The sequence below is a fragment of the Haliaeetus leucocephalus genome, unplaced genomic scaffold (assembly GCF_000737465.1).
Source record: "Haliaeetus leucocephalus isolate CR32 unplaced genomic scaffold, Haliaeetus_leucocephalus-4.0 Scaffold151, whole genome shotgun sequence".
Taxonomy (NCBI): Eukaryota; Metazoa; Chordata; class Aves; order Accipitriformes; family Accipitridae; genus Haliaeetus; species Haliaeetus leucocephalus.
Genome location: NW_010972587.1, coordinates 14,922,263 through 14,934,993, shown reverse-complemented (window position 1 = coordinate 14,934,993; position 12,731 = coordinate 14,922,263). Strand labels below are relative to the sequence as shown.

Here is a 12,731-nt window from a genome sequence, read left to right as displayed (position 1 = left end):
TGTTTCTTTTAATTCATATTGACATTAATTTAAATTCCTGTGATCCCCACTCTATCTTAGGCTATTTTTATTAAAAAAAAAACATAATGGAAATAATACAACTCTCATTCTGCTTGTGTATTTTTTCTTTTGGTATGATTTTTTTCTACTCTGTTCCTATAATGGCTAAATACTCATATGTTCTTCTTTGAATCATTGAAATGTATTGAATTTCATTATTCATCTTTAGTTGTGTTGAAAAATTCTCTTCAATATTATGTGTGTGTATTTTTTACCTTTAGAAGGTACATTGACATTTTTCTGTGACTCTTGTCTTTGTTCACTTACATTGGCTTGTAAGGTCGCAGCTAATGTGTGTCACCTGCTTTCCTGTACCCAGCACTGCTGCAGTTCTTTGCTTTTTGCTCCAGGGGGCAAGAAGCACTTTATTCTCTGGTACAACAATTCAGAGATATAAAATACAAACGCAGGGCAACCACCATGGAAGATGGTGTCATAAATAGAAGGGAAAGACCTGTAGTCTGTTTCGTTTGTCTATGCAAATGCATAGCAATAATAGTCTTTCACGACCCACACTCTGCAGAGTTAACCCAATCCTTTTAATAATCTGTGTAAGAATATTGGTCGCTATAGCAACACATTCTGTGGTACCACTTGACTGTCAAAATAACCTCATGAAATACCATGCTAAGAATGTTTTAGGATTTGATTTTAAAATAAAAAGTAAATAAATCCACCTAACTTTATAAGATATGGCTAGATTCAGGAAAACTGCAACAAGGGAACAACCATTTTCTAACTGAGGGGAATCAGACTAGTGGCGATGGATATACTGTTTATCTCATCTTTGGTGAGTGAGCTGAAATAGAATTTAGAAATTTTTTTTCTGCTGAAATTAATGCTATACCAACCACATCTGTGCATAAGAAGTTAGCACAAAAGTCAAAGATTAAATGATCCTCAGACATTACACAATTTGACTTAGTGCCTGTCTGTGCAGTGCCTTTGCTTCTCTTACAGTTTCCATCAGCTTGTGTTCATCTTCAGAACTGCTGCTGTTTCTCTGCTTCTTCCCCCCTACTTTTCCTTCACCTCTGCATTCCCCTTCTTGCAGCAGACTCCACGCATTTCTTTATTCTATTGGCTAAAATAATCTGCAGTTAAGTGGTTTTTTGGTTTTGATCTTTTTTTTCCATATGGGCCTCATAGCAGTGCTTTAGAGCTAATGTTACCACCAGATTAACAGATGTGGTCAGCTATTGTCTTAAACAGCATTATGTTGATCAAGCAAAAATCCAGCCACTACTGAAAGATTAAGACAAACAAGCATTCCTACAGACAGCATTTAGTATCTGAATATCAGGTAGGCTGCACAAACAAATGCCAAGCAGGCTAGAACAGCTATTGTGTATTCCAATTTAAATATGGGCAAAGAAGATGTGGGTAAAATTTACATTTTGTTGTTGTTGTTGTCAATTTTTTTTTTAACATAATGATATTTTAAAAATCATTCATTACTGACTTAACTTTCCTCCTCCTTCTCCTGAAATCAATAAAAGTTGCCACTGCAATTCATTCAGTTGCAGTGGCCTATCCTATGTAGCAAAATAACATAAATGAGAACTGTCCGCTTTTCCTGTTTCTGGCTGTCATAGAAAATTAGGATACTGGTTTAAGTGAAAATCAGCATTATTCCCTTATCACTGAGACCAATATGGAAGCCTTAATGCTCATGACTGAGTGACTTTTCCCACTACTTTTCATCCCTTCTAGCCAATGAAACAAAATAAGACAGGTCATTTTTAAATAAAATTTTTGCCTACAAAATAAGCTAACACATTTATTATTGGTAGATATAAAATAAAAATTGAAACATCATATTTTGATTGAATTGATCTTTTTTTTCTGCAAAACCTTGGACTGACCCAGGCAAATGTAATACAGCTGTACTTTTCTGAACACAACAGATAACTATTGAAGCAAGATCCCCTTAGCTTATATTATTTCCTTCTTGGGGTTAGTATTTTTTTTTAATGTTAGTTTTTATTAACTGTGGGATATCCTAAGCTTAATGATGTTAAAGCAAATTTTAAAGTAAAATAAAGTAGAAATTGCTGATTACTTGATAATAGAGAAAATAAATGCATATTTTTAATGTGTATTATTATGTTCATGCATATTTAAAGTATGATTGCAGATAGGTTAATATGCACCTTCCTTAGAAAGTGTGATTTTCGTAGAGCAGAATGACAGTTGAGTTAGTTACTTTGTATTAAAATAGCAGTTTATCTTTTGGAATTTATAAATGGGAGTCTTAAGTTCTTTTCATTAAGTAAAATGTTTCTTTCAACGTATCACTGTGTTTAATTTGAAAGTACTATTTCTTTATGTACAGAGGCCTTCTTCAACATGTTTATCACCAAGAGAGGAAGGAGATGATGATGCAGGTGAAAATACTTGTGGTCCTTCAGGTTTATGGGAGGCATTGACACCTTGTAATGGATGCAGGAACCTTGGATTTCCCATGCTTGCACAGGTATATATTTACCTTTTCATCATAACACTTATTAACTATAGAAGAGCTGCTTAATCTCTTCTCTGCCTTACCTATTACAGTCATTTTTAGTCTTGCCTTATTCCCTTCAAAATTGTTACCTTCTGTCTTCATTTTAATGTCAAAATCAGGTTTTAGAATCAAACGTTGAGGTTTGGTCATCCTGCTGTAATACTCTTCCAGATAAGTTTAATGTTGAGATTGTTTAGTATTTATTACCCCCATTTTAGATTTTGTGTTGCATAGCTTTCTCTTCTGATTCCATCTGGAAAGAAATTTTGAAGTCACATAGTTTCCTTTGGGATAAGTACTCTATTTTTGACCAGCTTCTAATTAATATAATGACATCTCAGCTGCTGTCTTTATAAAATTAATTGAGGACATCATGCATAACTCAACTGATGTAAGAATGTAGCCTGAGACTTCTCTTTGAAGATTATGTAAGTTAAAAGACAAGTCCCCAAACGTTTTCTAATGCTCATGATAATACAGAGGAGAATAAATAAAAATGGGTAATACACCTGGGCCTAAGTCCCAACAATTCTCAGAGCAGGCCAGTCTGCAGTATCCACCAAGGCATGCCAACAGCTGTGTCCCGAACAAGTGATATTGTATTGCTACAGAACAGGATGATGTTTATTGCTACTTCTGGGTCTCCCTTGTTCTCCTCCCAACCCCCCCCCCGCCATGGTTTAGCACTCTAATTTCTGTAACATTTTTCCTGCGCTTTTCTTGTAGCATTGAATGGAGGCCTGCTGAATTTCTATTTAGAAAAGTCTGTTTTTTTCAGTTGCATCCTTACTTGGCACTGCATTTAAATAGCTTTGTCAGATTCTTGTGTACCAGATTGGAATTACATATCCTGTCTTACCACACTTTATACACTGTTGCTTTCATACCGTGACTGTAGGTTTTATTCCCTTTAGTCCCGCGGGACTTGCACCTGTTTGAAGTCAATGCTAAAGCTTCCACTGCAGTCAATGGAAACAGGATATGGCAACTCATGTGCTTGAATAACAATGAGCACTGTCCTGTCTTTTTATAAGGAGCTTTTATATTCCTTTCCCCTTTCAGTAGCTGTTTTCTACTTCATACTATCTATCATTTTAGACATTTGGCAAGGTGCAGAGCTGTTGGAATTATCCTGCTTTACAATAGGAGTGCCATAGTTACTAATTCCTCATTTCTAAGAATTTGTTTCAAAAAATATTTCTTAAATGGAACTTTTCTTATTTAAATATGTATCACCTATGGTTTAATTATTGTTAAACTTTCCTATGATGAACATATATGCCATTTTGGAGTGATTTCCTAATTTTAAAAAACATTTTTGTTTTCCTTGTTTCTTTTTAATGTAAGATATATGTAAAGTGTGTTATAAAACTGAGGAATGCATTTGAAAAATAGAATAAAGTTAGCTTTGTTGGTTGGTCTCTCTTTCCTTTTTATAAAGAGAGGAATAATGTAAGTTTCAAGGCAGTGACTCCTCAGTTTTATTCATTGTACTTAAATTTTAAACTCAACCTTACAAATCTCATCTTTATTGCTCTGAGAACTAATAAGATTTTTAGTTATGGGTACAAAAAAGAGTATAGTCATTCTATGTTCATTCATGAAATGACAGATCACTTTTCAAGATTGTTTCTCTCCATAAAAATTGAAGACAGTTTTGGGTTTTTCTTGATTTTCTGTTTATGGAAGAAAGGAAAGAAACTAAGTAGTGACAAATCTCAGAATTACAAACCAGTGAATTCAGTTTATAAAGTGTTGCCATCACTGTATGCAATCTTTCAAGCTGTTAGCTAATCTGTTGGATCTTTCACATTTACTTCAGAATGCAGCAGAGAACATCTTGTTCTAAGGGATTGAGAACACAAAGTATTTATTTCAATTTTTAGATTAAGTCCAATATCTTGAATTGGTCTAACAAATCATGATAGATATAATCTGCAACAGCATGTTTTAGGTAAAAGTACAAAAATGTGTTTCTGATACTCGTGTCAGTCCACTAACATATCAGAAAATGCAGACTTCATCATGAAGAAACAGTGAGATAAGGGTACTTGACACCATGTCTTAAAATCCACGTGCTACTAAAGATACCAAAATAGGGAAAAGGGTCTATCGATTACTCTTGAACACAAATGACAAGTTCATTTTTCCTGTTCTTTTGTAGCTAAAAATAGATTTTACAGTAATATAAATATACTGTGTTTACACATCAAAGGAGAACAAACATAAAGATTGATTCTTGGTTTATATACACAGTCAGAGGTACAATGGTAAAATGCAAGTGAATTTTAGGTGAAATTACAACAGTGTCCATCTGTGACCTAATGAGCTAACGGTTTCCAATATGCCAAAGAAAAGGGCAGTTATCTCCTTGACAAACTTGATTTCTTTATTGCAGTTATGGAAAAAGTCTTGGCTGGAGGTACTTCTGACATGCAGTATGTCATTTCTGTCTGTACTGTGCTGGGACGTGTCATTTTAGAAAGGGTTGTTATAGAAAGTTCTGTGTAAATTGTTCTGCAGATATCTTTTAAAACCTCACATAGCAGTAATACCTGTATTCTCAGAATAAACAGCTCTCTTTTACAGTCTCACAATTGGTAAAGTCCTGGAAGAGCTTGATGGAAAATCTTTGTGTCTTGTAAAAACTTCAGGGTTTTTAGAAAGTGCCCAATTCTACATCAGAATGGAGCTACTAACCAGCTTCATCCACTCCTAAAAAAAAAAGAGCCAGAGAGCAAGGATGCCCAGCTGGATTTTGGGAGACTGAAATTTTAAATGCTGTTTCTTATTTTAGCAGAGAGTGAATTCCATTTCACATTAGGTTATGATTTATGATTAATGTGGGGTTATTCCTTTTTTTCTGAAATTAGTCTTTTTTAGGGACAGAAACTAGAAACTCCATCCCTGGTAAAACTGATGCACATTTTTGTAAAAAATGTTGACTTCCACACATGAGTTATTTATATCTGAAGAAAACTTTCTTAGGAAATTCCAGGTTCTGTATTTTCTGGCTGTCAGTCAGTACAATAGAAAAACCTTTTTTCCACCTGTATAACTGAATAACTATCTTCTACAGATTCCAGAATTCCTAATAATCTTAAATACCAGCAAGATAAAAACAGTTTTGAAAACTCCCAAAGATGTAAAACCCCAAAAGTGCTTCTACAGCACTCTCAAATTCTAGCATTGCAGGCTTCACTGGAAACAGTTTACTCTCCGATGACATGTCTATTAAACTGAGAGAACGCTTTTATAAATGGTGTGATAGTACTAGACCCTCTTTCATGGATCTCCAGTTCTTGTAAAATCTTCCTACAGTAACTACCAAGATTTTTAATGCTTTAATGGTTGCATTTCTGGCCGTCATAAAAATATGATACTAATGGACAGTCTCCCTGTCCAAGAACTGGAATAAAACAATATGATATTTCTTATATAGCGTTCTCTCAGAGTAGCCACAAAAATAGGAGTTATGTGACAAAGTATAATATTTAGCTGGAGAGATCTCACTATGCTGTAGGTAAGTACTGGAAAGAAAACTGAGATATGATCCTTAAACAATATTTGTGAGCAATGCCAGCTAGCGATAGAAAAAGCTGGAAGCATTGTAGTGTCATTATTATTGACCATCTTAAATGAGGAAGCGTTAGTCAAGAGACTCATAATTCAGCTAAATACAGAGTCGGAAAGTTTAGTGGTAGAAATAGCATAATCAGCTTAATATGAACATGGTTAGTCATAGTTATTAGGATGTCCAAAGAAACACAGGCTGCCAGGACAGTGTTCTGCGGATAATTGGGCTGACACTACGGCTTTGTTTGTGCTCTTCTTGAGGAATGATCACGGCACAGATAATGAGAGCAGTGAAGATGTAAGAACAGAGGCTTCAGCACAGCGCCTGACCTCGATGACATACCTGCTGAGGCTGCTAGCCGTGGAGTCGGGCTGTAAGGCTGTACCACCACCTTGTCTGCAGTTCGTAGACTGCAGTGACAGCTGCCGTGTAACTGTAGAGAGACAGCCACAGCCTCGCTAGCAGGCAGACCTTCAGTTATTGAATACGTGTGCCACAGGTCCTATTTTTCAACCCGTATCACTCCTGTGGTTGTAGTGGGAGACTGACACCTCTGAAACCCAGCCTTCAACTGAGTTTTCTTCCCAGTCTGAGTTTCAACAAAGTACAGGAACGATACTGGTCACGGGAGGGGCTGAGCTATGAAGAGTGCTGTGCGTGTTGGTCTGCTCCTGGCTCTCACTCCTGCCTTATGGAGAAGACAGAACCTTAACTCCGGCAATCTCATTCTATTTAAATGTGAAATGGGCATTAAGCAGCTCAGGTCTGGAGGTGAAGGTACTGGAATACTTCAGCCATTTGTCCCATAAAGTCTCCTTGTGGCAGAAACTTAGAAGATTGAACAAGGGATAGCTCCTCTCTCTCTCCTAAACACACATTTTGGTAAAGTAGTAGGAAGCAATTTGAACAAAGACCAGTTTGGGGAGGGCATTTGTTTGCTTTATCAATTGGTTAAGGGCTACAAGGTAAGGAAGGGGTAAGGAATATGGTAAGTAAGTGTAGAGCACTCTTGTGTGCCAGTAATAGAATTGTTTCTTGGGTCTTAATCTTCTATTCTGCAGTGTAGGCGAATTTACTATTCAGCTCCTAATATATTTATTTTACAAAGTTTATCAGTACCCACACACATACATACTCACACTTTCTTTGCAATGAAGCAGCATACTCCAAATGTATGAAACTTTGTAGTTTTCATTCCATTTTCTTTTTCATGGATAGTGTGCTTTAAATATTTCTCTGCTAAGGGGCAAACAGGGCCTGATGTACGGGATAAATACAGGGCTGTCTGCTATGTCAGAGATGGGTGGTGCAGAGTCCTGTGTGATCATAGCAATATTATCAGTTTAAAGCAAGCATTCTGCACACCTTAATCTTGACAGCCATGCCAGCATATTTTCCTAATTGTGATATAAGGTAATTGTGAGATAAGGTAGGTTTAGGTATGTCCCATTTAGGAAGTTGCTGGATCAGCTTGACTGCACCGTCTCTTAAAGTAAGTGTTGTATGTATAACTTAAAAATCCTGACAGTTATTTCCTATGTTTGACATGATGGCCAGCCAGGAACACCACATTTGTCTAACTATTACAAAATGAAAGTAATATCTGTAAAGAGAACAGTGCAGTTGCTATGGAAAAATGGAACTTCAATTTAAAAGCCATAAGTATAAATCATGTTGCCAGTTGCCAGGAAGCATGGCTATTTACAAAAATACAGACAGATATAGAAAGTTTACTTAAATATTTAAAGAAGCACTACGTTTCTAGCTTAATGTCAGATTTTCATCTTTTTAGAAGCAATGAACTGCTGGGAGACCTTTGTGTTTACTTGTAAGGCTGATTTATGTTCTGCTTATACAATTCCAGGATTCCTAGAGGTAGGAAGTCTAGCAGCTTTGTCACAGGTTCTCCTATGGAAGAGAAATTTTCCCCCAAAAATGTCTGTTATTAGAGGGAGGGAAGAGAAAGTAGACTCCTGACTACATTTTTAGGAGATAAACTGTATACAATACTGTTTCTTTATCAGTATAGGCTGTGATAGGAATATTTAGTTTGGAGTTTGATGCGTCAGTTAATAGGGTTATGTATTTCATATCCAGCTTTTCCTTAAGTTCATCATGTCTGTCTGTACCTCTTTTTATGTAATTTTAAAAAGTAATTTTTAATGGGGAATAATTTTGTTTTGTGTTTTATTTGTATAGTAGAAGTGGGTTAAGGTTATTCTATAGAAAACCTGACACTGAAAATTATTGTGTTGCAATTATGTTTAAAATTGCAAAGATGGTTCTGGATACCTGAGAGATGAATGAGGAAATTAAGTAAGGAGCTAACTCAGGTTTCACATAGAGATCAAGTCTATTCCTAAAAAATCTCTGTACTGGTACTCTCTGGAGAGAGACAGCATGACTCTATGTTGTCTCCTTCTGGAGATTTTTAATATTAGGAAATTTATTAGACATTGTTTATTTTCGTTTTAACATATTCCAGTTTGAACTCCTATTTTCAGTTGCCTCTAAAAATTTTCTTAGATTTTAAGCTCAGTGCAAGTGTTATAGGAATTTTTTGAACTTTTGAGGTGCTGAGGAGGGAGTATAAAAGAGGGAGTATTTCTTCTTTGCTTTTTAATAAAAACAGAGAAAAACAAAGAGCATATTTTTAACTAAACACTACTGGCTAAAGTGTTTTAACAATTTGGACACAAGAAATGGTATCATCCTTCACTAACAACTTTTACTTCCACTGAATGCACTGAAAGGTAATTTCAAATTAGACTGGGAAAGAAACAGATTTGGCTAATATTACTTGGTGCTGATGTTCACCAAAATTAGAAATAGAAAGACTTGTGGCATTATCTAATGTATATGTTACAGGGGAGGAGACCTGTTATCTTGTTTGGTGATGTGCTAATTTGATAGGTGATGATACAGACATGGTAGAGACAGAATTCTTTTCCAGGAAGGACCACCATTGGCCAGGAACACTTTGGCATGCAGTATACCTGGAACACGAATACCCAGAGTAAAATTGTTATAGTATCTGTGATATTTTCCTATGGTTTCTAACCTTCAGTAAAAATTTGATTAGTTTTTTTCTCTTCTTAATTTAGTGGATTAAAGGATGAGTTTACTTAAATGGGGTTGACATGGAGAGATATATTACCCATTAAAAAAATATTTCTGTTAAGCTCTGGATTTGCATTGTTGTCTTTTCTGCAGTAAGCTGAAGTTTTATTGGTAATTTCAGGAGCACACCACCCCCACACAGAAGCAGCTACTGAAAAGTGCCATATGTATTCTGCCTAGAAAGAATCAGCAGGTGATGATTATACCCTGCTGAACAGTGATGGGAAATAAGTATATTGAAAAAAATTGTGGCTTATTTTAGTGCTAGGCTACATTTTCTGATTGTGTTTTAAGGAATGAAGCTGTGTTTTGTTCTTGCATATAGTATGTGGCTTCTTAATTTCCAATGTAAATTTCCAGTTGCCCATGACTTCAGATGTCATGTGGCAAATGCATACTATACTAGTTGTACATCACTACACAGGTATGTAATATAACCAGAGATGTTGTAATCTATTTATCTTTGGGTATTTTCAGAATTGACTGGACGAGGGCCAGAGCAACCTAATGGTTAAGATAGCTCTGCTTTGACTGAAAGTTTGGATGAGATGACTTCCAGAGATCTCTTTTGTATAATCATAAACACCTACATTCTATAATTCTCTGTAAAATTCTAGATACGTGACCTCAGATGAGCTGATTTCTTTAAAATTTTAGGACTGACTCCATTTTCTTCAGTTTGTAACTTGCTGTTTGTGAAAGCATGGCTGTCCCTGTCCTGCCCTGTGTAAATCTGGGCACTGCTGGTCTGTGTTGTCTCTTGGTGTGATCGTGAAACGCCGAAACTAAGTGGGATGAGATAGAGAAAGAAGAGAGGTGTTAATAATGGAATTGTTGATACATGTCAGAAATCAGATGAAGTATCGAAGACCATGCTGGTTTTCAAGAGGGACTTTAATTACTATTTAAGATATTCAAATTCATGTAGAAATTAATGTTGAATTGAACACTGTCACATTCCTAACTGAAATATGGCACAGTGATCAACTGGGGAGATCTTAAATAGTATAAATGTGTTACATTTTGTTATTTTCTGGTTTGCAATTTAGTGGCAACCAGAAGACACACTTTCAGGGAATGTTTTTGCTTCCAGTAGTGCCTGACAAATTATGGGAAAATGGAAAAAAAAAAAAATATCAATTTGAATTGCACAGCAAATGACTAGCAATAATGCATAGCAAATAGTTTTATACATGAAAGAAGTTCAACTTTGTATTAAAAACTTCATGTTTGAACTTCAGCTGCTTCATATCAGAAGTATTAAAACAGTGTGTTAAAACCTGAAAATTTATGTAGAAGTTCCTGGTTATTCTGACCAAATTGGGTTTACTGTTAGTATTACGTTTTGGGGAGAAAAAAGCCATCATGAATACTTTGGATTTGTTGTTTCTATGATAGTAACAGGAGGAAAAGAGTTCATAGACAAAAGGCTAGTATTTGAGGTATCTGGAGTTAAGAGATCAGTTGGGTGGTGATATCTAGGCACTGGGATTACTACATGGATTAGCTATTGAGTCATGCTGTGGTAAGGTTACAGTTCTATGAAGGGCTGTTTGAAGGCACTTGACATTTTGGAACTTTTTTTGAGCCTAGCAACTTTTTTTTCTGTTTTGGTTTTGGGGTTTTTGTTTTGGTTTGTTTTTTTGATGGTGGTACAAATATATTTGAGAATAAGCGACAAGCTAATACTGGAAGCTGTGAGGGATTCATTTATTTATTTTTACTTTGGTTTAGTAGTAGGGAAATTCATGGCTTTATTGAATAAGTCCCTGGAGAAGTCTGTAAAATTGATAGAACCTGATTTCCTTCTGAAGTAAACACCCCACTGACAACTGGGCATTTAAAAAAGAACAACTTTGTAGTCTGTAACTGTGAATTCGCTCTTGCTGTACAAAAGAAATTGCCTGCCTTGAGTTTAATGTCACGTCTGGCTGTTGTATTTCACTGAAAACTTTTATTACCAGTATCCATTATACTGAGTCTGAAAATGAGATAAACCCTCCTTCAAAAAATTACTTAAGCCTACTTAAGCATAATCATTAATGTGGTTAATCCCGTTTGGGCTTCCATACATACAGAACTTTATCGGGAGACACGTGTTCACAAAAATCCAAACCCAGTCTAAGGCTAAGAGTTTTTTAAAATCCAAACCTGATTGTTATGATTTTTCCACTATTAATAATTCATAATTAAGATCAACTCATGAATTGGAAGTCAAATAAAATGAAACTGAATTTAAGGAGAGTCCCTATTTGAGATATCAAAGGGAAATATCTAAGACTACATTGTTGCTTGTGTTCATGATAAGGTATTTTGGATTTGTTTATTGATAGAAAATGTGGTCTGCCAATTCTAGTCAAATAAGTCTTTCCACTTTAAGGTGTCTCAGGCAATTCAGCTAGGAAACGAGGAACATTGTGTTTTATGTTATTCTACCTAGAATGGTATTAATCATTTGTATTGCTGTAGATTGCAAACACTCTATTCACTTTCCAGACGCAATAAGCAGCCTTGATCCATAAAATCTCACTATAATACATAGAAATAACAGTGATACTACTAATAATATAGGGAATAGTTGTGTTACTTTGGAAAAAGAGGGAGATAGCATTTTAAAAAAACATATTATAAATGTCTCTCTGTGTAACCATAACATATTGCATTTTGCAGCATTTTTCAACATAAAGGATATAAGTGTGAAGAAATTGAGGTAAATTAATAAATTGACAGTATCAAATTGACTGAATTATTTTTGGAGGTGTTATACTTCTATAGCATCCTAATTTTTGATTTACAACATTCTGTACTGTGAAAAAGGAGAGGAAATAAAATCTGTAGGCAAAGTTAAGTCATGTTTAATTCTACCTAATTTTTAATTTAGCAAAATTGAGTCCATAACTCTCAGGCAGTGTTTTAGCCTACCTAGTTGTCTAAGTACTTACAACCCACTAGCTTCGTCCCTGATCAGCCTTTATGTTTAGCAGATACTTAAGTTCTATATACACGTAAAGCTGAGTAAACTGTTGTAATCTGTTTGTATGTGGATAGGTGCCTAAATTCTGCCTTATTCAGATTGGTTTTGTAGAGTTACTGGTTTTGCACTGTGATGAATAAATAGTGACAGCAGAAAAGTTCATTCAGAAACCCACCTGGGTGCTTGTGCTCCCTGCATCAATGGGAAAGCATGGACATCTCTGAAGATGTTCAATTGATTGCTCTTTTATGTTGAACAAGAAGCCACTGGAAGCCAGCCAGCGTGAGATACAAAGTAGAGGGATGTGTTTGACTACATGCCTAGCTTTTGAGTCAAATTTGTGCACAAATTGAACACCAGGGCACTTACAGAGGGTACACAGCTGACAAAGCAGGCAGCCTTCCTTCACTCCTTTCTGTCCACTTCCAAAGTGGACAGACTGAGTGCATCTTTTTTTTTTCTTTTGAATGCAATAATGTTCTGTTGTAAAGTGC

General features: G+C 35.6%; 1 protein-coding gene across 1 annotated transcript in view; it reads left to right on the top strand.

Annotated features, from left to right (window-relative positions):
- The window catches only part of ANKS1B (ankyrin repeat and sterile alpha motif domain containing 1B), a 425,224-nt gene that overhangs the window by 103,462 nt on the left and 309,031 nt on the right, over nt 1-12,731 (top strand). Inside the window, 1 exon segment of the mRNA XM_010561984.1 lies at nt 2,396-2,536. Coding sequence (XP_010560286.1) covers nt 2,396-2,536 — 141 coding nt within the window.